Source organism: Bos indicus x Bos taurus, chromosome 13 (genome assembly GCF_003369695.1).
Source record: "Bos indicus x Bos taurus breed Angus x Brahman F1 hybrid chromosome 13, Bos_hybrid_MaternalHap_v2.0, whole genome shotgun sequence".
Classification (NCBI taxonomy): Eukaryota; Metazoa; Chordata; class Mammalia; order Artiodactyla; family Bovidae; genus Bos; species Bos indicus x Bos taurus.
Genome location: NC_040088.1, coordinates 74,351,006 through 74,377,758, shown reverse-complemented (window position 1 = coordinate 74,377,758; position 26,753 = coordinate 74,351,006). Strand labels below are relative to the sequence as shown.

At 42.8% G+C, this 26,753-nt stretch overlaps 1 protein-coding gene across 3 annotated transcripts in view; it reads left to right on the top strand.

Annotated features, from left to right (window-relative positions):
* MACROD2 (MACRO domain containing 2) overlaps positions 1 to 26,753 on the top strand; it is a 2,312,183-nt gene that overhangs the window by 1,656,217 nt on the left and 629,213 nt on the right. For all 3 annotated transcript variants that reach the window (XM_027560273.1, XM_027560275.1, XM_027560274.1), the window contains exon 8: positions 25,039 to 25,112. In XM_027560273.1, the coding sequence (XP_027416074.1) occupies positions 25,039 to 25,112 (74 nt within the window). The remainder of the gene's footprint in view (positions 1 to 25,038; positions 25,113 to 26,753) is intronic.

The following is a 26,753-nucleotide window of genomic DNA, read 5'->3' as shown; positions in this document are numbered from 1 at the left end:
AAGTGGAGAGTGAAAAAGTTGGCTTAAAGCTCAACATTCAGAAAACAAAGATCATGGCATCTGGTCCCATCACTTCATGGGAAATATATGGGGAAACAGTGGAAACAGTGTCAGACTTTATTTGGGCTCCAAAATCACTGCAGATGGTGATTGCAGCCATGAAATTAAAAGATGCTTACTCCTTGGAAGGAAAGTTATGACCAACCTATATAGCATATTCAAAAGCAGAGACATTACTTTGCCAACAGAGGTCCGTCTAGTCAACGCTATGGTTTTCCAGCAGTCATAAGAGTTGGACTGTGAAGAAAGCTGAGCACTGAAGAATTGATGCTTTTGAACTGTGGTGTTGGAGAAGACTCTTGAGAGTCCCTTGGACTGCAAGGAGATCCAGCCAGTCCATTCTAAAGGAGATCAGGCCTGGGTATTCTTTGGAAGGACTCCAGTACTTTGGCCACCTCTTGCGAAGAGTTGACTCATTGGAAAAGACTCTGATGCTGGGAGGGATTGGGGGCAGGAGGAAAAGGGGACGACAGAGGATGAGATGGCTGGATGGCATCACCAACTCGATGGACGTGAGTTTGATTGAACTCCAGGAGTTGGTGATGGACAGGGAGGCCTGGCATGCTGTGGTCCATGGGGTCGCAAAGAGTCGGACACGACTGAATGACAGAACTGACTGAACTGAATCCTGCAGAGATGGAGAAGGCAATGGCAGACCACTCCAGTACTCTTGCCTGGAAAATCCCATGGGCGGAGGAGCCTGGTGGGCTGCAGTGCATGGGGTCTCAAAGAGTCAGACACGACTGAGCGACTTCACTTTCACATTTCACTTTCATTCATTGGAGAAGGAAATGGCAACCCACTTCAGTGTTCTTGCCTGGAGAATCCCAGGGATGGGGGAGCCTGGTAGGCTGCCATCTCTGGGGTCGCACAGAGTCGGACATGACTGAAGCGACTTAGCAGCAGCATCAGCAGCAGTAGTCCTGCAGAGAAGTAAATTGTGAACATATTGGTTGCTTCACTCTGCCCTTCTGGGCAGGGGTCACCTGCCACCTACCCGCCCCTAGCCCTACCCCTACCCCCCACCCTCAGGCAGATCCACCCCCCTCAGGCAGACTCCACCCACTTCAGGCAGACCCCACCCCCTCAGGCAGACTCCACCCTCTTCAGGCAGACTCCGCCCCCTTCAGGCAGACTCCACCCCCCTCAGGCACAGTCCTACCCCAACCCTTTCAGGTAGACTCCACCCCCTCAGACAGACTCTGCCCCCTCAGGCAGACTCCACCCCCTCCCCCATCTCTGGCATGGCTCCCCTACTGATCGTTCTTCTGTACTCCCGATGTCTCCTTCTATCAAGGGAATGTTTTACTCTCTTACTCTTTGCTTTCTTTCCCCCAGCCCTCTCTTTCTTGTTTTACAAAAAGCAGTGCTTATTATGAAAGTGATTACAGCCTCATCTGTGCTGCAGAGAGATTAGAACACTAGGAGTCTCCTCACACTTGAGTCGTCCACTTCCTTGACGTGTGCACCGGACATTAATAAGGGCAGTCAACCTGGGCCCCTGGGCTCCATTCAGGCAGGAATCATTTGGAAGGAATTTTTTCACAGCTTATTTTGCGTTAGGAGGGAAGATTTGAATAATTGTATATCTCTGTGTAACCAACTATGCAGTCAAGATTTAGAACATTTCTGTCACCCTGGAAAGTCGCCTTACCTTTCAGGCAATCCGATTCCCCCTTAAACAACCATTGTTCTGATTTCTAACAGCTTACTTTTGCCTGTTTTGGAACGTCAATGGAATCTTGCCAGTATATACACTTTGCATCTGGTTTCTTTCATTCAAAGTACTGTCTTAGAGATTCATCCATATTGTATGTATCAGTAGCCCATTCTACATTTTTTAATGAAAATACAGCATTTATTATATGTCAGAAATGTGCCTGAGTATAATTCTGACATGAGATGCAATGGGCAGTACTAAAGGGAATTTCTGATGACCATGAAAAGTACTTTGTAACTTCAATGTGTTATTAAAGCCACTACTGACATTATTACACAATGAAGAGTTTCCCGTCTGATAAAACATTCCTTAGTAATTACCAGGCCTCTGTGCTTAAGAGAGTTGAAATTTTATGTGCTTGCTGTCACACGGGAATTGCTTTAATATCATTTCCTAAAATGAGCTTTTGAATTTAGGATTCCAAAAGAACACTGAAGTTGCTGGTGGGTAAAACTGTCATTTAGAAAATATGCTAAACACAGCAACTGGAAATGCTCATCTGTCAAAGCTGAGAGGTGTTTATTTTATTTTATATTATTTTACTTTTTAAAGTTTAACTTTATTTTTAGTGGGCTATTTTTTAGAAAAGTTTTAGATTCATGACAAAGCTCAGTGGAAAACAGAGATTCCCCGTACACCACCTGCCCACATACAGCCTCCACCACAAATCCCATAGGAAAGTGATACATTATTTATAATCAGTGAACCTACACTGACACATCATTATCACCCAAAGTCTGAGGTTTATATTAGGGCTCACTCTTGGTGTTGTACTTTCTATAGGCTTGGATAAAAGTATGACACGTATCTATAATTACAGTATCATAAAGAATACTGTCATTGCCTTTAAAAATCTTCTGAGCTACACCTATTCATTGCTTCCTCCCCCTTAACCTCTGGCACCTTTGATCCTTTTCTGGTATCCATAGTATTATAATTTCCAGTTTGAACCATACAGTATGTGGTCTTTTCAGATTGGCTTCTTTCATTTAGTATTATAAGTTCCCCTTGTGTCTTTTCATGCCTTGATAGCTCACTGATGAATATTTGATTGGGTTTTCCTGGTGGCTCAGTGGTAAAGAATCTGCCTGCCAATGCAGGAGACACCGGTTGGACCCCTAGTATGGGAAGAGCCACTGGAGAAGAAAATGACAACCTACTCCAGTGTTCTTGCCTGCAAAAACCCCATGGACAGAGGAGCCTGGTGAGCTCCAGGCCATGGGGGTCCCATAGAGTCAGACATAACTTTAGCAACTGAACAACAAAATATTCCATCGTCTGGAAGTACCACAGTTTGTTTATTCACTCACCTGCTAAAGGACATTTTGCTTTTAATTTAGGCAATTATGAATGATCTGTGTGCAGCTTTTTGTGTGGGCATAACTCCTTTACATAAATACTAAGGAGCGTATGGTAAGTGTACATTTAGTCTGTAGAAAACTGCCAAATTCTCTTTCAAAGTGGCTGTACCACCTTGCAGATCCACCAGTAATGAATTGGGAGTTCCTCTTGTTCTGCATCCTCACCAGCATTTGGTGTTGTCAGTGTTCCAGATTTTGGTCATTCTAGTAACTGTGTAGTAGTATCTCATTATTAATTTTCAATTCTTTGCTAAAATGTGATGGAGAGAATCTTTTTATAAACTTATTTCCCATCTGTGTGTGTGTGTGTGTGTGTGTGTGTGTTTGGTGAGGTATCTGATCGGATCTTTTGCTCATTTTTAAATCAACTTGTTCATTTTCTTATTGATGAGTTTTGAGAGTTCTTTGCATATTTTTGGAGAACAGTCCTTTATCAAAAGTGTCTTGCAAATATTTTCTCCCTGTTTGGCTTGTCATTCAACTTGACAGTGGTTTTCACAGAGTAGAAATTTTTAATTTTAATGATGGCCAGCTTATCAGTTGAGCCTTTGATGCTGTATCGAAAAGTTATCACCATACAAATGTTTTCTATATATTTTCCTATGCTATCTGTGAATATATATATATATATATATACACACACACATATATATATACACACACACATGGTTCCTATTATATTTTTTAAATCTGTTAAATCAATTAAGAATAAGAATAAAAGCTTTACTTTACCTTCACTTATTCCCTCTCTAATGCTCTTCCTTTCTGAATGTAGATCTGTTTGACTTGCACTGTTTTCCTCCACTCTGAAGAACTTTTCTCACAAGGCAGGTCTACCAGAAAAACATTCCTTCCATTTTTGTATCTGATAAAGTCTTTATGTCTTCTTCAGTGTTGAAGGATAATTTTGAAGGTGCAGAATTGGTGATTTTGTTTTCTCAACACGTTAAATACGTCACTCCCCTCTTGCTTGCATGGTTTCTGAGACATTGGGTAAGAGTCTTATCTTTTATCCTCTATATGTAAAATGCATTTTCCCCCTCTGGCTTCTTTCAAGATTTTTTAAAATTTATCTTTGAAAGTGAAGTTGCTCAGTCGTGTCCGACTCTTTGCCATCCCATGGACTGTAGCCTATCAGGCTCCTCCATCCATGGGATTTTCCAGGCAAGAGTGCTGGAGTGGATTGCCATTTCCTTCTCCAGGGGATCTTACTGACCCAGGAATCGAACCCGGGTCTCCCACATTGCAGGCAGACGCTTTACTGTCTGAGCCACCAGGGAAGCCCAAAATTTATCTTTAATTTTCTGCAATTTGAATACAATATGCCAAGGTGTAGTTTTGTTTTTGATTTGTTTTAGTCTTCCTTGGTGTTCTCTGAACTTCCTGTATCTATAGTCTGGTGTCTGACATTAACCTGGAGGAAATTCTCAGCCATTATTGCTTCAAATATTTTTGTTTCTTTCTTTTCCTTCTGGTATTCCATTATATATATTTTATACTTCCTGTATTTGCCTCACAGTTCTTAGATATTCTGCTCTATTTTTGTCTTATCCTCTTTATTTTCTATTTTTTAAGTCTCTATTAACTTTCAAAGCTTCTATACCCTTAAGGTCAGAAATTTTCTTCACCTGTGTCTACTCTATTAATGGCCCATCAAAGGCGTTCTTCATTTCTGTTACACTATTTTTGAACTCTAGAATTTTTTTGATTCTATTTCTTTCTTAGAATTTGTCTCTCAACTTATAATAATGCATATATGTTCTTGTATGCTATATACTTGATCTGTTAGAATCCTTAGCATATTAATCATTCCAGCATCCTTACTTTATCTGTTTGATTGTGATGCTTGCTGTCTCTTCCAACGGTGCTTTTTTTTGCCTCTTAGTATGTCTTGTAATTTTCCCTTGATAGTTGGACATGATATACTGGGTAGATGGAACTGCAGTAAATAGATCTTTAGTAAGGTGGTAGTGAGGTGGTGGGGGGAGAGAATGTTCTGTAGTCCTGTGATGAGTTCTCAGTCTGTTTTGAGCCTGGGCTTCTGAACTGTGAATATCACAAGTGCTTCTCAGCTTCCCCTTCTCCACCTCAAGTGGATGGAATAAGTAGGGTGCCTGGAGTTAGGGATTTACCTTCCTCATGTAAATGCCTCAAGTTTTCCTGGTGGCTCAGTGGTAAAGAATCCACTGAGGCAGGAAACATGGGTTCGATCCCTGAGTTGGGAAGATCCCCTGGAGAAGGAAACAGCAACCCACTCCAGCATTCTTGCCTGGAAAATCCCACGGACAGAGGAGCCTGGTGGGCTATGGTCCATGGGGTTGCAAAAGAGTCAGACTGGACTTAGCAACTAAACAACAACAACAGTGTAGATGCCTAGAGCTGGCTGAAGTAGAACATGGCCCTTCCCTCCGGTAGGTTAGGCTCTGGTAAAGCAGTTTCTCCTGAAGGCAGGCCTTGTAAAGAACTCAGCAACATGTTTCAAAGAAGTCCCAAGCCACCTCCCCCACCTTCCCTACACCAACAGCCCCACCTTTGCAGAGAGCAGGAGGTGATTTTTTAATCTCTACTCACTGTAAGAACCTGGTCAAGGTGAAATTCACAAAAGGGGGAGGGGGGGGGCGACCCTAAGACTATCCCCCCACCGCCATGGAATTTGTAACTTTCCAGTGTATTAAAAAAAAAAAAAGGAAACTTCAACTAAAGTTAGAGTTGGGAAGGCCTGTGTGGGGAGTTCTTACACCCTCCCAGCCATTATCCCAAATAAAATTGGGGGCAGGAGGAGAAGGGGACGACAGAGGATGAGATGGCTGGAGGGCATCCCTGACTCGATGGACCTGAGTCTCAGTGAACTCTGGGAGTTGGTGATGGACAAGGAGGCCTGGCGTGCTGCGATTCATCGGGTCGCAAAGAGGCGGACACTACTGAGCGACTGAACTGAACTGAACTTGCATCTCAGAGAAGAAGCAGGAGGAAGGACTAATTCTTGTTGCCCAGCAACAACCCCAGCCAATGGAAAACACTGCAGCTCAGCCTATGAGAAGACACTACCACCCTGAAGGCTTACTTTCCTCCAGTGAAAATTCACTTAGAACTGCTGCTGCAGCTACTAAGTCGCTTCCGTCGTGTCTGACTCTGTGCGACCCCATAGATGGCAGCCCACCAGGTTTCTCCGTCCCTGGGATTCTCCAGGCAAGAACACTGGAGTGGGTTGCCATTTCCTTCTCCAATGCATGAAAGTGAAAACTGAAAGTGAAGTCGCTCAGTCATGTCCGACTCTTCGCGACCCCATGGACTGCAGCCTCCCAGGCTCCTCCGTCCATGGGATTTTCCAGGCAAGAGTACTGGAGTGGGGTGCCATTGCCTTCTCCATCACTTAGAACAGTCCCTCCCAAAGCCCCATTTTCCCTATAAAAGCAACCTGTGGTTTGCTTGTGGTTAGCCAGAGCTTGTGTCTTCTGAATTGCAGTTCTTTCAACTACTCCTGAGTAAACTCATTGAGCTAGTCTGGTAAGTTACCTTTTTTTGAAGTTGACACAAAATTGTCTACTCCAAGCTCCAACAAACAATTCCTCAATTACAGTTTAGGTTTTCCTGCCGTGGTACTGGTTCCTGTGGAGATTTCTGCTTAGGAATTTCTGTTCTGATAAGTTGGAATTCTCTGTTATTCACCAGTTTCTCCAAATTAAAGGGATAGTGGTTTTCTCTGTGACCTCACTTCTCTGATGGATCTAAGATCTTTTTAAAAATATTTCCAGTTTGTTCAGTCAATTTTTCCTTGTCAGAACAGAGTGATGAATCCCAAGCACCGTTAAGTGCCAGAATGCCATTCTATTTTTTAAGGGGGGAAAAAAAAATCTTTTCAGCTGTTGCTGCTGCTGCTAAGTCGCATCAGTCGTGTCCGACTCTGTGCGACCCCATAGATGGCAGCCCACCCGGCTCCGCAGTCCCTGGGATTTTCCAGGCAAGAACACTGGAGTGGGTTGCCATTGCCTTCCCCACTGTGTTACATAAGTGAATGTTGTGTGACTAGTTTCTATTTCTATCAGCAATACCTTGATATGCTGGCGTCCACACAAAAATTCCCACTTCCAAAAGAAATCCATCAAACCTTCAACTTATATGTTTAAGTGGGTAATATTACCTCTAAAAGCACAAACTGAGCTTCTCTGACCCTGGCAGGTTTTCATAGTGTGTTACAACTTCACGTTATTGTGCATTTGCTTACTGTAGCTCTAGCAGGAGAACAGATTGATTTTTGATGGGAAATACACCCTTCCAGGGACAGGGGAGCCTGGTGGGCTGCCGTCTATGGGGTCGCACAGAGTCGGACACGACTAAAGTGACTTAGCAGCAGCAGCAGCAGCAGCAGGATTTCATTATCTTACCACAATCTTGGTCTAGAGCTCATGGTTTGTGAGATATTGTCATTCATTATTAAGATGAACAATGACAAGCATTGTGGGAAATTTGCATTTGAAAATGCAGTTTTCCTGCTCTACAATTCTGTGGCTCATTTGGTCTCTTCATTCCTGTGTCATTCCTCAAACCTCCTACCCCCACATGCCTCACTGTGGTTTAGAAGAATGAGCCAGGTTCTGTCCATCTGAAGGAAATGGTACATGCATCACTTCCTTTTACATCTCTCTAGGCATTTTTAGGAGTAGTGTCTTATATTTGGGTAAAACTTTGAAATCCAAAAACCAGTGAAGGGAATGTTCTAGATAGAATAGTGTGTGTGTATATATATACACACACACACATATACAACAAATCAATCCATTGTTCAGGTCCCTCCAAATTCCTTTTAGATTCTTTAAAGAAGTGTACCCATCTTACTAGGCTTCTGTAAAAATCCAGAGTGTGGTGATTTGGGGGGATCTAATCAGTAAACTCCTTTTGGAGGTTGATATTTTAGAGGACAGCAAGTATGGTACAATTCTTTCAGAAGTTTAACTGTAAATGAGGTCAATCTTGTGAAAACCTGTTTCTTCCAGTACCTGTTTCTGTTACCAAAGATTGCCTTTCCTAGTGTCAAGAGGGGCTTCTGGGAGAAGGCAGGTAATTTAAATATGCCTCCAAGTTCTTGACAGACTGGGAGACTGATCTTGAATGAACGTACCTGTGCTCGGAGCCGCTGCTCGCGGTGGATGGAAGCACTTCATGCTCTCAGCTGGGTCTCCAGGGCTCCCGTGCTAACCAGCGTTCACCTACCTCACTTCAGGCTTTCTTACACTCTTCAGCTCTCTCACATCTTTAAGTACCTATAAGGAAAGGGGCCTGAATGAGAGCACCTGTGACCGAAAGAGGCACGTGACTTACACCCCTTAGTCTTCACAAGAGTAACCTTAGCGCCACGTTGCAGGTGCAAACACAGAGCAGCAGAAACGTGCTGCGTTCACCCAGAGGGCAGCTTGCAGGATGCAGGGGGACATGCACAGTGTGGTAGGTCTGGCTCCAGGCCTCTTCTTGGCCTTGTTTGAGCAGCCCTCTTGACCCCATTCCCATGCCCTATTCCCATGCCTCATTCCTTGAACGAGTATACAGAGTGTATTACATTTTACTCTGGAAGAACAGTCCACAAATGAAACCATATTCTGAAGATTAGAAAGACCTAGATAAAAGCACAGACCACTCCTGGGTGCTGTGTGGCCTTAGTGGGATTTCAGAAAAAAACTTACGTTCTCTGACTATCAATTCTAGTTCAGTGTATCAGTCAGATTTTTCTGTATTAAGACAACCCCTCCAATCCAATGGCTGACAGCAAAGAGCCTTTATTCTCTGATTCCTGGTTCTGTGGTCTTGCTGTTGTTTAACTGATAAAGGCTAGGCTTGGTCTGGCCAAGCTGGGTTCTAGGCTTTTACTGGGGCTCAGTCTCTGTCAGCTCTCTCATTTCAGGGGCCAGGCTGAAAGAGCAGCATCTACCTGGGGTATTCTTTCTATGCCACCAAGAACTTTTAAAGCCTGTTTCTGCTCACATCCTATTGACCAAAGCAAGTCACACACGCAAATTCGGCATCAGTCAGGCAAATAAGTACACTCCACCCACAGGGACAGGTTCTGCAAAGCCAGGTGGTAAATGATGTAGCAAAGAAGAGTGGAGAACAGGGGACACTTATCTGATCCAGCACACTCAAACTAAACTATTAAAAAGAGATACAGTGGTCTGCTGGTAGCATTCCTGCTCACATCAGACTTGAAGCTTTGCCGTCTGTCTCAACATGGAAATTTTCAGAACTTCTCACTTGGTAACTTTTGAAATGTCTTTGCAAATGACTTTCAGTATGTGGTCCTCCAGTGGACTTTAATTATATCAAAACAAGGTGTTTTTGATCACAAAAATCACACCAAATGTTTTATTTTTAATTACAATTTTAGGCCCTAAGAGTGCATTCACCTCTGGCTCACTCAGCAAGAGAGTGGCTGCCATGGTATATGCTTTCAAACCGTGAAGAGTTTCCACCAGCTGGGCCCTCCCTATGTAGGAAAATTGTGCATACTGACATTGGGAGGCTAGCTCAAACCTCAGATTATAGAGGATTGAAGCCAATGTCTATCTCAGCATTCAGCCTTGAGGGATAGTTCATGCTGTGTGACCATCAGAGTGCAGATGGTCACTGAGAAGCTTTTCAGAGGCATTCCTGGACTGATGAGGGCAGTTTACACAGGCCTTCAGGAAACTGGACCAGGCATTGGTCTGTAAAAGCCAATAATCAGAGGCTTTGGGACCAACTCATCTTCTTCCATGTTTGTTGATTGGGATTAACACTGCTGGGAGCTGTGCTGACGGTCTCTAGTGTGGGTCCTTCAGGAGAACCTTGCTCCTGCCTGGACAGGTGTGGGGCATAAAATCAGCTTCTTGGGACATAAACTGTTTTCTGCCTGCGAGTGGGTGACAGTCGAAACTTAGACACTCCCTGTGCTGATGTGTCCCTGAAATTGGTCCTATATTCTCCCCACTTGAGGGTGACAGAAGCCCAAGAGATGTTTATCAGACCTAAAGCCAAGAGGATCTAGATCTCATTCTCCTAGGTGCACCAAATAGATTCAAGGGATTAGATCTGTTAGACAGAATGCCTGAAGAACTATGGACAGAGGTTTGTGACATTGTAAAGGAGACAGGAATCAAGATCATCCTCAAGGAAAATAAATGCAAAATGGCAGAATGGTTGACTGAGGAAGCCTTCCAAATAGCTGTGAATAGAAGAGAGGTGAAAGGCAAAGGACAAAAGGAAAGATATACCCATTTGAATGCAGAGTTCCAAAGAATAGCAAGGAGAAATAAGAAAGCCTTCCTCAGCGACCAATGCAAAGAAATAGAGGAGAACAGTAGAATGGGAAAGACTGGAGATCTCAAGAAAATTAGAGATACCAATGGAACATTTCATGCAAAGATGGGCTCAGTAAAGGACAGAAATGGTATGGACCTAACAGAAGCAGAAGATATTAAGAAAAGGTGGCAAGAATACACAGAAAAACTAGGCAAAAAAAGATCTTCACAACCCAGATAACCACAATGGTGTGATCACTCACCTAGAGCCAGATATCCTGGAATGTGAAGTCAAGTGGGCCTTAGGAAGCATCACTATGAACAAAGCTAGTGGAGGTGATGGAATTCCAGTTGAGCTATTTCAAATCCTAAAAGATGATGCTGTTTTGCGGCACTTAATATGCCAGCAAATTTGGAAAACTCAGCACTGGCCACAGGACTGGAAAAGGTCAGGTTTCATCCCAATCCCAAAGAAAGACAATGCTAAAGAATGCTCAAACTACCACACAATTGCACTCATCTCACACGCTAGCAAAGTATTGCTCAAAATTCTCCAAGCCAGGCTTCAACAGTACGTGAACCATGAACTTCCAGATGTTCAAGCTGGATTTAGAAAAGGCCGAGGAACCAGAGATCATATTGCCAACATTCGCTGGCTCATCAAAAAAGCAAGAGAGTTCTAGAAAAACATCTATGTCTGTTTTATCGACTATGCCAAAGCCTTTGACTGTGTGGACCACAACAAACTCTGGAATATTCTGAAAGAGATGGGAATACCATACCATCTGACCTGCCTTTTGAGAAATCTGTATGCAGATCAGGAAGCAACAGTTAAAACTGGATATGGAACAACAGACTGGTTCCAAATAGGAAATGGAGTACATCAAGGCTGTATATTGTCACCTGCTTTTTAACTTATATGCAGAGTACATCATGAGAAATGCTGGGCTGGATGAAGCACAAGCTGGAATCAATATTGCCAGGAGAAATATCAATAACCTCAGATATGCTGATGACACCACCCTTATGGCAGAAAGTGAAGAGGAACTAAAGAGCCTCTTGGTGAAAGGGAAAGAGGAGAGTGAAAAAGCTGGCTTAAAACTCAACATTCAGAAAACTAAGATCATGGTGTCAGGTCCCATCACTTCATGGCAAATAGATGGGAAAACAGTGGAAACAGTGACAGACTTTATTTTGGGGGGCTCCAAAATCACTGTAGATAGTGACTGCAGCTGTGAAATTAAAAGATGCTTACTCCTTGGAAGGAAGGTTATGACTAACTTAGACAACATATTAAAAAACAGAGACATTCCTTTGCCAACAAAAGTCCATCTAGTCAAAGCTATAATTTTTCCAGTGGTCATGTATGGATGTGAGAGTTGGACCATAAAGAAAGCTAAGTGCTGAAGAATTGATGCTTTTGAACTGTGGTGTTGGAGAAGACTCTTGAGAATCCCTTGGATTGCAAGGAGATCCAACCATTCCTCCTAAAGGAAATCAGTCCTGAATATTCATTGGAAGGACTGATGTTGAAGCTGAAATGCCAATACTTTGGCCACCTGATGCGAAGAACCCATTAGAAAAGATCTCTAAAAAGACCTCAGAAAAGATCCTGATGCTGGGAAAGATTGAAGGCGGGAGGAGAAGGGACAGACAGAGCATGAGATGGTTGGATGGCATCACTGACTCAATGGACATGAGTTTTAGTAAACTCTAGGAGTTGGTGATGGACAGGGATGCCTGGCTTACTGCAGTCCATGGGGTCGCAAAGAGTTGGACATAACTGAGCGACTGAACTGAAGTCATGTGTGTGGGATATTTAGCCAGCAGGCTCCAGTACACAACACAGAGTCAGTTCATTTCCTTCCCTCCAGTGGCAAGGGCTGATTTCCCTAGACCTCAGGTGGTGTAAAATCATGGCCGGGAGCCTCACAGGGCACTGGAGCAACCAATTATGCCCCAGGTTCTCACTGTTCATACTCCATGTTTTTGAGCACCTATTTTGCTTTGTCATTGAAGGTGGAGGGCTTCCCTGGTGGCTCAGTGGTAAAGAATCTGCCTGCTGATGCAGGAGGCACATGTTTGATCCCTGGATCGGGATGATCCCTTGGAGAAGGAAATGGCAACCCACTCCAACAGTCTTATCTGGAGAATTCCATGGACAGAGGAACCTGGTGGGCTACAGTGCATAGGGTCACAAATAGACATGACTTAGCGACTGAACAGCACAACTAAAGGTGGAAAAATGAGTAAGACAAGGGTTCTGCCTCTTGGAGCTTCTATTGCAATGGGATAGATGCAAGGTGACCAGTTGCATGGATCTGAGATCATTTCAGATTTTGGGAAGGGCAGCAGAAATACCCTGCAAGCCAAAGTGAGGAGTGTGGACTTTGGTCATAAGCGTGGAGAAAGCCACTCGGGCCTCCTAGCATGGACATGAGATCACATGCTTTAAATTTGGAAAGATCACTGCCCCCCAGGTCCATGTACCATACACACCACCAGTTCAGAAAGTAGACACTGAATTTTCATCTCTCAGTTGATCCCAGGATCAGTCTTTTCTACTCAAATGTGATGTCCTCAACAAACTCCTTTGATTACCCTTTTTGGAAAAATCATCTTTTAAAAAATTTCATAAGAATTCTTTTCCAGGTGATTCTGTGAGATCTTTCATCTCCCTTCTCCAGAGACTTATTCAGGGTTAGTAGGAACAGCTTGCATAGAATAGAATTTGTTTCACGAACCATTTCTCAGGTCATTATTATAATTCCTTAGGCAAAAGGTGATTTAAAAAACACTCTTAGAAATAAGACACCAGTGCTCATAAGTTTGAGAAGCTGATGAAGCTTGCATAGATGGTAACCTTGTGTCCCATAAAAATGCAGCTCATTCAGACCTGCTTTGCAGAGCAGGGACAACTTGAAAACTTCATGTTCCACAATTTTTTTTAAGGGAAAGCAAAAGTTACTCAAGTCTGAGGTGAATATAGTAGAATTTATGGGGTATTATTCACTATGCACACATAATGTCAAGTGAAATGAAAGAATGGGCGTGAGGAGATTAAGAAGTAAAGAAATTTCCTTTCTTTATGACCAATTCTAGAGGTCGTGTGTGGAAAATCAATACTAAGCTGATACCAGCGAGGGGTAAGGCAGGGCCATGGGGAAAGGCATGATGTCACAGAAGTTCTGTTGTGAGCCAGTGAGCTTCAGATGTTCAGATTTTATTAATAACTGTGTCAAAAATTACAGTACCTACATGTTGAGGAATAACCAGCTTGTATATGGTCCCCAGGGGCTCCTTGGGCCCAAGTTATGCTCTTCAGTGAAGATAGTAAGTGCTAGACTGGGGGCTGCCACCTGAGAAAGAGGGCAGGGCATCAGAGGCCCAGGGCTCTCAGGTATGGTCCTCACAGGAGGCTCTGTACTTGGGCAACAAACTTTCTGACCACAGGGGCCTTCAGGCTGACTTCCTTCCTTTGGAATTTGAAACAGGCTTGCATCTGGACTGGAGTCTCTGAAGGAGAAGCGCTGTGGTGATCATCCTTCTGCAGAGATGTGAGGCTGAACTGAATGCCAGGCACTGGGCTAGAGTGTGGATGGAGGGAGGGAAGTTGGTAGATCCAGGTCAGGGGACAGAGGGGGAAGGCTGGTTCTGGCCGTGCCTCTGCTTGAGTTCCCCTATAGTCATTTTTTTTTTTTTTCACTTCTGTAAAATGATAAAGATTGTATACATCTTGAAGGGAGTTTCGAGGGTTTGGAGCTGTATTAGCTGGAAGCCAGAGGTGGCAGGGCTTCTAAGAACAGGCTTCCACCCCATGCCCATCCATAGCCACGTGCGGTATCATTGCTTCCTCTTCAGACAGGTGCTGGTCCACATCACATTTATCATATTAGTGAGTGATTCTAAGTTCATTAAAGCTTGTACAACACAGACTGTACTTTGCATACCTCTTGATTGTATTCAGGATGTATCCAAATTAAACATCTTTGACCAGCTCCTCCCTCAATACACTGTCACTGTCCATTTAGAAGCCAACTCATCTTCTTTCTTCTCCCTTCTTTTCCTTGGGCTGTTGTGAAGATTACTTAGTATTGGCATGCATTTTACTTAGTGACTTGTACATAATAATTACTTGCTAAATGTTAACAACAGCAACAACAGCAGCAATTTTGCTATTTCAAGATTTCTATGTAGTGGGGCAGCCTCACATGCCAATGTGAACCTGGCTTATGACCTCTGAAAGTGAAGTGAAAGTTGCTCAGTCATGTCCAACTCTTTGCGACCCCATGGATGATACAGGCCATGGAATATCTCCAGGCCAGAATACTGGAGTGGGTAGACATTGCCTTCTCCAGGGGATCTTCCCAACCCAGGGATCAAATCCAGGTCTCCCACATTGCAAGTGGATTCTTTACCAGCTGAGCCACAGGGGAAGCCCTCTGCACCTCCCAACAGTAAAATATGATTGTGATTTCATGCTGATGACCAGCAGGCTCCCCAACTCTTTTCCCTTTGTCATTAACTTATAAAACATTCTCTATTGTGCATGTTCCCAAGATGACAACTAGAAAAGTTTAGAGAAAGAGCGCTCTCCAGATAAGACATAATACCTCACTTCCTCAAATTCGTGAACAGATGCTGGTGGCTGTCATAGTTTCCTTTCCCCCAAAAGCAGAGGTTAGGGTTGAGTTTGGAAGAGAGTTTCATGAATGGTAGTAGGGGAGAAAGACAAGGAGAGGGGGTCAGCTGAACATCTGAGATCAAAGAGGATCTTGCTGAGCATCTCTGCTGTGGACCATGGGAGCATCCACCCACTGGGCAGCATTCAGCGTGCCCCTCAGCCTTCTCTACCAGGGGGCGGGTGATCTGATGCGGGTCCACCCACTGGGCAGCATTCAGCATGCCCCTCAGCCTTCTCCACCAGGGGGCGGGTGATCTGATGCAGGTACCCACTACCTCATTAATCATGACTGAAGGATGCTCCTGGTGCCTTTGATTCCCTGACACTCCAGACTTGCCCCATAGTGGGCAGTGAGAACCCACAGTTGAAAGGCAGCAGGTGCCAGTGGGTGTAAGTTGAGCCAGGATGCGAGGATTACACATGCCACGGGGATGTATGTAGGGCATGGTCTGAGTCTTCCACACTGATGCAACTGATTGATATGCCATATTGTATGTGTATATGTATGCAAATGGGCTTCCCCTGGTGGCTTTGCAGTGAAGAATCTGCCTGCAAGGCAGGTGATGTAGGAGACGCAGGTTCGATCCCTGGGTCAGGAAGATGCCCTGGAGCAGGGCATGGCGAGCTGTTCCAGTATTCTTGCCTGGAGAATCCCATGGCCTGAGGAGCCTGGTGGGCTACAGTCCGTAGGTTTGCAAAGAGTCGGATACGACTGAAGCAAATGAGCATGCATACGTATATGCAAATAACAAGCCTGCCGTATTATGTGTATACAGATGTATGACACAGCCTGCCTTGTCCTTTCAAGCAGCAGCTAAGACCACCCTGTTGAGGACGGGCTGCAGATGCCTCCCTCTTGCCTTCCAGGTGCCCTTTTGCTCTGCTGAGAGAAGCCAGCGACGCCCTCGTTAGCATGCTGCTGCCATGCTCACTGCAGTGACGGGGCCAGGGTCAGCCTTATTACTTCACCTGTTTTATCGCTTGTGAAACTCAGCCGTTAGCCAGAATTGTCTGAGTGGCTGCTCTGGCAGTTGCTTAACGGTGAGGTTCCTTCAGCTCATTTCTCTCAAGTAATTTGATTCCATCACACTATCAGAATTGCTTTTTTTGGTTTGGAAGGAGGCCGGGGGAGGGGGTTGATGGAAAGCTGTTTTGAGGTTAACAACAATCCTTGTCCTGTAAGTTTCCCCGTGTCCACCACACTCCCCATCTGCACGCTTCTACCTCTCTCGCCCACGCAGGTCAGGGGTGGATGTGTGTTCAGGAGGTTGGTGAAGTATGTTCTGAGCAAAACACAACCCAGCTCGCGTTGCATCTTCTTTTACCTGAGCTTGTAAAGTGTGTTGTTTCACTGTCTACTTAGTCCCCACACCAGAATTCGTGTGCTAAGATAGAAAAAGATTGTGGCTATCCTCTTAAAAAATCAAGCAAAGTGTAATTTTACATTAAGTCAATGTTGAAAATCCCAGTTCAACTGATGTTAACATTTCAATAAGCCCAGTAATTCATGATTCCCCTCATTTAGGACAGATTTTCATCAATGCAGAAAATCCCATGTTTAATAACTGATATTTTTATTTTACTTGAGTTTGTGTGTAAATAGAAACACTAAAAGCAGCAGCATGCTTTCCTCATTAAAGACTTGATGGGGAGGGAGGATTTAAAAGTAGATGTGAATTTAATGGGCAGAGTTTCAGTTTGATTTTTTTTTAAAACTATTGCTTCTTTTTTTTTTTTTTGGATATTTATGGCCATTTGGCCCCAACTGGGTGCTTATAGTCACCCTAAGGGCTGGTAAGTGTGGCAACCACTTTGTAAATAATATGCAATGGACATGGAGATTTATGATCCCATAAAGTTGTTACTATTTTATCACAGCCTTGGGCCAACTGCCTGGCTGGGTAGAGTTGATAATATGGATTAAATACCCTTTGAGGTGAAGGCCACTCCAGAAGAAATTGTGTAGCTAAAAAAAATGATTCAGTACACAAACAGTAGTTTTTACATTTATGAGGTTTGCCTGGGCATTGATCACTAGATGGTTTTCTTCTTACAACTGCTAGAGAGGCACGGGCAGTTAAAGCGCAGGTGATCGCTGGAAACTGGGCTGGAAGATGAGGGGAAATGCAGGCCCTGGGTGGACTATAAATGGTAGATGGGTTGAATATTTTAAAGCATGGATTAACTGTACTGGGTATTCTGTTCAATTTGATTTTTAACTCTTGCATGCTAAGAGCTTCTCAGAAATAATTGATTTAGGGCATTACCATCTGCTTCTGTATGATGTAGTAATCTATAGCTCCAAGCATACCTCACTGTGAGTTTAAAACAGAAGTTGATCCATTGCTTCTTCCTCAAAAACGGGCAGAGTATGTTATATTTATATTTATTTTGGTAGACTGTGCTGGATTTTCAATAGAAAATATTTGTTTTATAACAACAGGACAACTTTAATTTCTCCATAGGAACCTATAGACAAAGTAAAGATATTTGTGTGCTCAACTGTTTCCAGCTCTTGGCCACCTCATGAACTGATATTGGGAAATTATCAACAACAGCGATTTTTTTTTTTTTAAAGAAAGCTAGAGAGGAAAATTGTCAATGACAAGGTCAAAGCCAGATTCACTCCAATTATGTTGGAAACAATTAGGGTTTTCCACAATTCCAATAAACAGTGTCTTGGGTAGAGACTTCAATGACTCTTCGCTGCTCTTATCTTTTCTGCAGCTTGATGCAAAGAGAAAATATAAGGTAATAACTGAGTGAGAGAAAATGGCTAAAGTAGTATTTGATACTCCATGGAAGAAAAGCATTGCAAACTCAACTTGCTGTTTTGGTTTCCCCACTCTGTTGTTTCTCCCTTTTGTCCCCACTTTTCCCTCTTCTGTTCTGATGTTCTGTTGACAGAATTTGTCCCCTCATGGTTTAAGTACTCACTGCTTTGTAGAGAGAAAACAAGAGAGTCAGAAAGTGTGTCTGAGCTTCTAGCTATAAAAGGTATTGATTAGCCTAAAGCTGTCCTTAATGGCTTTAAATGTGGTCAAGAAAATATAATGAAGTACATCCTGGCATGTTAACTAACTAGAAAGATAACTACATTGTTTTAAACTTTAATACATTTCTGTTGGGACTGCACATCAGTACAACCGCTTTGGAAACCTGGTAGGAGCTGCCAGTCCTACCATCTGGGGAATGAACCTCTGGACCCATAACCCCAACTCCTGGGTACATTCTCAGCAGAAACAAGTGCTTTAGTTTTCAGCGTGGCATGCAAGAGAATGTTTATGGCAGCTTTATTCACAATAGCCCCAAACTGGAAACAATCCAATTATCCATCAATACTGGAATGGATAAGTTGTGGAATATTCATGCAGTGGAATGCAGCCCTCCAGTGAAAAAGAATGAGCTTCTGCTGCACGTGTGAATATAGCATGGCTATATGGATACATGGATAAATCAGGCAGGCATGACATTGAACAAAATACAGACAGTGCATATTGTCCATGTATATGAATTGTAAAAGCAACAAAGCTAATCTGTGATTAGCTGTTCATTCAGGGTATAGGTATTGACCTGAAGCAAGACAGTTTTCTGCAGTGTTGGAAATGTTTTATATCTGGAGGTGGTGAATAGTGTATATGTGTGTGTGTACATATATATATACACACACATGCACATATGTGTATGTGTGAAAAACTTTGCAAGCAATTTAAATACAAAAATAAATTTAAAAAATATTGTGTGAGTTGGCTTCACCATTGACAGCAAAAGTTAATTTTAATAACCCTAATGAATGAGGAACTAAGTAGCTTTGGAATGACAGAAGCATGTTCTGTGCACACCTGGACACACACACCACTCCCTGCATGCTTGGCCCTGAATTGCTAATGGTTTGCTCAGCCTCATTGACCCTCATACTTGAAAGAGACTTTGTATGTCATCTAATTCAATGATTCATCTGAAGCTTGTCTGCAGCCTTGCCTCTGGGTGGCCATTCTGCTTTTGTGAACAAAAGCCCCCTGGTGACCAGAATACCATTGAAACCTCCTGAGGCAGGCCTTACTGTCCTCAGGAGCCTGGGCACAAATCCGCCCTTGTCTCTTCCTTGGTCTTGCTTGTAACCCTTGGGGGCTTGCAGTTAAGTGGACAAAGGATTGTGTGGTTGCTATTTACCCAGAATATAGGATAATATTTATTTTGTTTACTTATGCTGCTGACAGCAAGTATGTTTTCAGGGATATTTGTCTGGATATTTTCCTCCCCTTTTAATTACAGCATAGCTTCCCACCAGGAGCTATATTTTCTCAAATGCAGTTTCTCAATAGTTTTCCCTCAGGGATGAAATAGGATAATGTGGATACATCATTTCTGCTTGGACATCTCATACCATACTCTTGAGCTAAGCGCTCTTGTTCCCCCAGTAATTAACCATTCCTGCTGTCGGTGCAAAAGTTCCTGAGTCCACATGTACTTATTGATCATTTTCTATGTGCCAGCAATGTTTTGGGGATACATGATAAGTAAAAACAGGTGTGGTAGCTTATCTCCTTAGGACGTTCACTCTATGAAGATTGTTAATCAAATATTTCCATAAATAAACATAAAATTGCAACTCCAGTGAGTGCTGCAAGGAAAAGGCACGTGGTCTTATGAAAGCATGAGGTGGGTAGTCGTCCATATCAGAGGAGCCTTCCCTGGTGGAGTGTTGCCTGAGCAGAGGGCAAATGTTAAAATGAGCTAGGAAAAGACAAGAATGCCATTTCTGGAAGAGGAAACAGCATGAACAAGGCCTCATGGCAGGAAGGTGAAAAGGAACATGCCACATTCAAAGACTAGAAAGAAGGTCAGTGTGGCTGGAATGAGAAAGCAGAGAGTAAAACAACGTGAGACAGAGTCAGACCACTCAGGAGAGAAGTGTCAGCATGAATCTGGGGAGTGGTCTGAGGACAGAGCAGCCTTCAAAGGCTTGCAAAGGCTGTTCTTTGGAAAGTTGCTGAACATTCTAAAAAGAAGAGGTTTTGCGGAGATAGCTTTGGAATGGAAATATTACATCAGGGTCCAGAGTGTGATCTGGGGAGGAGGTAAGGTGGGGGTTGTCATCAAAAATGACCAGGTCAGGGAGCTGGCAAACCAGGTGTTGAGTGAGTCATCATCTTGGATGTTAAAAGTGCCCAAGGTTATTACAAACCTGGAGGTGGAGATAAAAACTACAACTCAGTGCCAGAGGTTTGATGAATGTGGGAAAGTGACCAGGAGGTCACACATAGTTGAGAAGTGACCACAGTTGCCATGGTTCTAGGAGAACTTGTATAATTTCTCTGTGGGGAATTACATCTTCTAAAGGTTAATGCTGATGGCCATTGCAACTGAGCGTGATTACAGAATTTATTAGCTTTATATAGCCCTATAATTTTACTATTTAAATACCTCTTGAACACATCAAAAAGTTGGAGGTTTTCATGGGAAGAGAATAGAGGTAAGACAAATCTAGAATGGCCCCTGGGGTGTATACTCAAGCTAAGGTGCTAAGGTTTATTCTGGAAGAGCCGGAGAGTCAGCCAAGGCTGCCATTGTTTTGAGTAAGGTGGTGGTAACTGTACTTTAGGAGAATCACCTGAAGGCGGTGTGCTGGATAGGCGAGAGAAGGGGAGATGACCAAGAGCACAGGTACAAGTCAACTGCAGTTGTTGGGGCGAGAGCGGATCAGACCTTCTGAGATCGATGGATGAGGAAGAACGGGGTGGTGTCAGATCTGCCAGAGGGACACTGTGGGACCAGGTTACTGGGGGGAAGCCGCTGACTCTGCAGCTGCTAAAAGAGAGGCGGAGCCTTGGGCAGAACCAGAAACTCAGGAAGGGGCTCCTCTTGTGGACGAATGCACGTTGCACTTTTGGTTACACATCATACATCCGGCTCTACAGCCCATCAGGGGAGGCACTTGGGTAATTACAAATGTAGGTTTCCAACTCAGGGGAGAGACAGACTGGAAAGCTCACTGTGGTTAACCCCTAACCACGTACGCCCATTCTGGCCACCTTGTTCTTCTTTGCAGCCCACTAAGACTCCTTCTGCCCCCTCACGTCACTTTCTCTCACCTTTTCCATCAATTCCTTGCTGCTTACACCCTATTCCCAAGGACAGTGTCCCCTCGGCTCCTGACATACAGCGCCCTCTCCCAAGTATTCTGTTGTTTTCCAGAAAGTAGCCCCTTCCTTCCTCAGCTCTCATCCGTGTCCCTACATTCCTGAATGCCCTTGTTTGCTGGACTGTGATGGCCTCTTGTTATTTCCTCCCTCCCAGCTTTGGGATTTAAAGACAAGGACTGGTCAGGGTCTATCTATACAGATATATCCATAAGTACATATGTGTACATATATACCCTTTTCTAATTAAATAATGGGGTTCCCAGGTGGCACTAGTGGTAAAGAACATAAGAAAAGTGGGTTCAGTCTGTTTGTTTAGTGAATTAGCTAATGAACTGACAGGCTTTCCTCATTTTAAGAGTTTTATATTTTGAAGACTTCATTTAAGCAAAGTGAAACTATGTATAACAAAGCCATGATCCCAAATGTCATAAACGAATCTGCAAGTTTGAGAACGTGTGTACTTGTTTTTACACGGCAGGGTTCTCTCTCTCCTATGACAGTGACCAGGTGGAGCTCGGCACTGCTTTATTTTGGTCCCTTCCCTTTTATACTCTTTCACAAAGCATGTAGAGACTTAATTACAAAAGCAACACTTACTTTTGGAAGTGGGGACAAACAAGTCCTCTTTTATTTCTCTCTCACATTTTCTCTGAAAGTCCACTGAGATTTAAACCATTAGTATTGAAACCATTAGAACTCCTGGAATATATTCTTTCCAGTGGTGGTGGTCGGGGGCGGGGTTCAATCCCTGGTTGGGGAACTATGATCCCATATGCTCTGCAGTGTGGCCAAAAGATAGAAAAAAAGAAAATCCAGGAGTAGAATATACAAATCTGTAGAGACAAAGTAGATGAGTACTTGCCAGGAGCTGAGGGAGAGGTGAGATTGGGGAGAGTAATGAGTTAGAGCTTATTTTTTGGATGGTGAAAATATCCTGGGATTAGTGATGATGACTGCACAAGTTTGTGGACATCAAAACTGCTAAACTATATACTTTAAAACACTTCAAAGATTTTTTTTTAAAAATCCAGGAGGTAAGAGACACTGAAACATAAAAAATTAGTTAAAAACATTTAATACCAAAGAAGATGAAGACTGAGCGAAAGACTACAGACTTTTGTGACTAGGAAGCCAGTGGTGAGCTTGAGTTTTAATAGAAGAGTCACTCCCATCTCTCCTTTATTCCCCATAAATGAGTGACTTATAAGGTTTTCCCCTCACATTTATCTCTATTGGCAGAATGTCTGTGATTCTGTGAGTTCTTGAATGTGTTTGGTTCACATGCACTACAGGATGAGCTTTAGAAACTCTGATTATGTGTGCTCATGCTCATTGATGTGTTACAAGTGCATCATTCTTCCTGCCCTTCTAAAACCAAACCTGTACTATAAAATCAGGTCCTTTCATGTTGCCATTTCCAGTGGCTTTAAATGGAGCAGGCATGGCCTTCCTTGAATTTGTACAATATCTTTCAGTGGTTTGACTCTGTGACCAGTCTCTCACCCTGTCTTGTGCCAGCTCATTGATGGAGGGCTGCTGACTGTGTTACCCTGGGTCCACCACATGCCGTCTCTGACCTGAATTTATTTGATTTGTCAGCTGAGGGTAACAGGCTTTAATATGACATCTTGAAAAGAAGAGAAGTGAAAGGCAAAGATATACCCATTTGAATGCAGAGTTCCAAACAATAGCAGGGAGAGATAAGAAAGCCTTCCTCAGTGATCAGTGCAAAGAAATAGAGGAAAACAATAGAATGGGAAAGACTAGAGATCTCTTCAAGAAAATTAGAGATACCAAGGGAACATTTCATGCAAAGATGGGCTCAATAAAGGACAGAAATGGTATGCACCTAACAGAAGCAGAAGATATTAAGAAGAGGTGGCAAGAATACACAGAAGAACTGTATGAAAAAGATTTTCATGACCCACATAATCACAATGGTGTGATCAGTCACCTAGAGCCAGATATCCTGGAATGTGAAGTCAAGTGGGCCTAAGGAAGCATCACTACAAACAAAGCTAGTGGAGGTGATGGAATTCCAGTTGAGCTATTTCAAATCCTAAAAGTTGATGCTGTTATAGCACTGTACTCAATATGCCAGCACATTTGGAAAACTCAGCAGTGGCCACAGGCCTGGAAAAGGTCAGTTTTCATTCCAATCCCAAAGAAAGGCAATGCCAAAGAATGCTCAAACTACCGCACAATTGCACTCATCTCACACGCTAGCAGAGTAATGCTCAAAATTCTCCAAGCCAGGATTCAGCAATATGTGACCTGTGAACTTCCAGATGTTCAATCTGGTTTTAGAAAAGGCAGAGGAACCACAGATCAAATTGCCAACTTCAAAAGCAAGAGAAGTCCAGAAAAACATCTATTTCTGCTTTATTTACTATGCCAAAGCCTTTGACTGTGTGGATCACAATAAACTGTAGAAAATTCTGAAAGAGATGGTAGTACCAAACCACCTGACCTGCCTCTTGAGAAATCTATATTCAGGTCAAGAAGCAACAGTTAGAACTGGACATAGAACAACACACTGCTTACAAATAGGGAAAGGAGTATGTCAAGGCTGTACATTGTCACCCTGCTTATTTAACTTGTATACAGAGTACATCCTGAGAAATGCTGGGCTGGATGAAGCACAAGCTGGAATCAAAACTGCCAGGAGAAATATCAGTAACTTCAGATATGCAGATGATACCACCCTTATGGCAGAAAGTGAAGAAGAACTAAAGAGCTTCTTGATGAAAGTGAAAGAGGAGAGTGAAAAAGTTGGCTTAAAGCTCAACATTCAGAAAACTAAGATCGTGGCATCTGGTCCCATCATTTCATGGCAAATAGATGGGTAAACAATGGAAATAGTGGCCGACTTTATTTTCTGGGGCCCCCAAATCCCTGCAGATGGTGACTGTGGCCATAAAATTAAAAGGCACTTGCTCCTTGGAAGGAAAGTTATGACCAACCTAGACAGCATATTAAAAAGCAGAGACATTCGTTTGCCAACAAAGGTCCGTCTAGTCAAGGCTATGGTTTTTCCAGTAGTCATGTATGGATGTGAGAGTTGGGCTTTAAAGAAAGTTGAGTGCCAAAGAATTGATGCTTTTGAACTGTGGCATTGGAGGAGACTCTTGAGAGTCCCTTGGACTGCAAGGAGATCCAACCAGTCCATCCTAAAAGGAGGTCAGTCCTGGGTGTTCACTGGAAGGACTGATGTTGAAGCTGAAACTCCAATACTTTGGCCACCTGATACGAAGAGCTGACTCATTTGAAAAGACCCTAATGCTGGGAAAGATTGAGGGCAGGAGGAGAAGGGGATGACAGAGGTTGAGTTGGTTGGATGGCATCACTGACTCAATGGACGTGAGTTTGGGTAAGCTCTGGAAGTTCCTGATGGACAGGGAGACCTGGCGTGCTGTGGTCCATGGGGTCACATAGAGTCAGACACGACTGAGTAACCGAACTGAACTGTATGAGAAAATTATGTGAAAATGTTGTGAAAGCTGTTAAGCAATTGTAAATCTTTTTAATAGATAACCATACAACTGAAGAGACAATTAGTTCTCTATTGCCCTTCTTGCTCTAGATGGGTGTAGGACCAGTGCCCTTGTATATAGCATTGCAGACTTCATCTCCTGTGATGTGGTGTAGAGTGTGTAGACCACTTACTAAGGTCTGCCTTGCTCAGTACTAAATGGTTGGATTGAATGTTGACTAAATGAGGAAAAAACCAAGTATCCATCCATGACTCTATCACCTTTGCCTTTTTAAAAAAATGTGTCTTCTTCTGCTTTTCACTTAGGTTTTCCAAACGAGCCTGCTGCAGTCATCGCCCTTAGCACCATTAAGGAATGGCTGGCCAAGAATCAGCACGAGGTAGGGGAACACAGTCAGTGAACATACAAGATGCTATGATTTGATCCTCAGTTTTTAAAAGGCAGATACATTTATTCCATAAGTATCCAGTAGACCTAGTCATTGAGCCAAAGACGGGTGATTGATTATCTTTCTGTAATTATTGACTGAAGGCATGAGGTTGATTGGTTTTGGTGGTGAAGATGGGCAAAATGGTCAGATTTATTTAGCCATGATCTCACTTTTGCTTCTTCAGAAAAAAATGGGTTTTTGCATAAAAGAACTGGGTGGGTTTCATTAAGATGAAGAATTCAGGGATCGTCTGGTTCTGTTTTCCTGAAGGAGTTACCTTTGTTAATAGGGGATTTCTGATGTTTGTTAATCTTTTTTCAGTAATCTAAGATCACTTTATATATAACCAATCTTTAAAGCAACCTCAGAGTGTGATATTGGAGTGGGTTTGACTGCACTAAATCATCATGATGGGGATTTTTTTTAATGAAACTGAATATTTCCATCATTGTACATCATGCCTATTATTCTACTTATTTAAAAGATCTTCAGGATATATGCAGTGATGTGTAAAAGAATTATTCAAGTAAACCAAGGAACACATTAAGTAAATATGCTATGGAGGCTTGGATTTTAGAAGTTCAATGATTAACATATAACAGCAAATAAGTATCAGACAACACACAATATTGTACATTTTTCTTATGATTTTGGTTTTGTCCTCATTTGCTCACATGAGTACTGTAAAGTATTTTGTTACATTTATGCTGGCCCATGAATTTAGCTTTCTCCTTTGGCAGGAAATAGATTATTTGGAAATGTCTGGGTATGGAAAGAGACTATGGGAGTTTCCTAATGAGAGCTCTTGGTGCTTTTGTGTATTTAAAGAAACAGCAGTGTCATTTTTGGTAATTACTGTGATTTCAGCATTTTTAAAACAAGTATGAACATTGTTGATCTCAAGTAGAAGACCACGTGGTCAGACATACCCATTTTGGTGCTTGCTTTTTCTTTTCCCTTTACTTTTAAAAGATGTACGTAGGACAACTTCAATTTCGAGGATAACTTTAATAACCTCAAAGATGCAGAGTAAAAATTAAACCAAAATAGCCAGTTTCCAAAACATTTATTTGACATGTATTATTTTCACAACAATCTTGCAGAACATATAGGGTCGGTATTGCTATCCTTTTCTTCATCTAGAATCAAATGGTTAAATGACAAACTCAAAACTTCAGCATCTCAGAGCCAAGAGTCTGACCTGCCTCTCCTGATGCTAAAAGCCATTCCTCCTTGGAATGCTGCTGAGGCTAGGAGAGATGTTCAGTTCTTTTGAAAGCTGGTAATCATCAATATATCTCTTGGTCATAGTGAAGACTCTTGGACCATCTGCTTGGCAAAAATATAGTGTTTCATGAAAACTGGTAAATGAGCTTGTGTATTGTTATGAATCCATTATTTCCAGTTAAGTAATAATCCAAGGACATTTCCCACACTGGAAATCCCCATGAGCCATCTTGGCACATGATGTGAATACACATAACTACACAAAACATAGGTAATGAGGAGGAACAAGCATGTTGGTCATGTCTATACCTCACTGACTTGTTTTTCTGATGGAGTCTCCCTACTTATACTATTCAGAGAGTT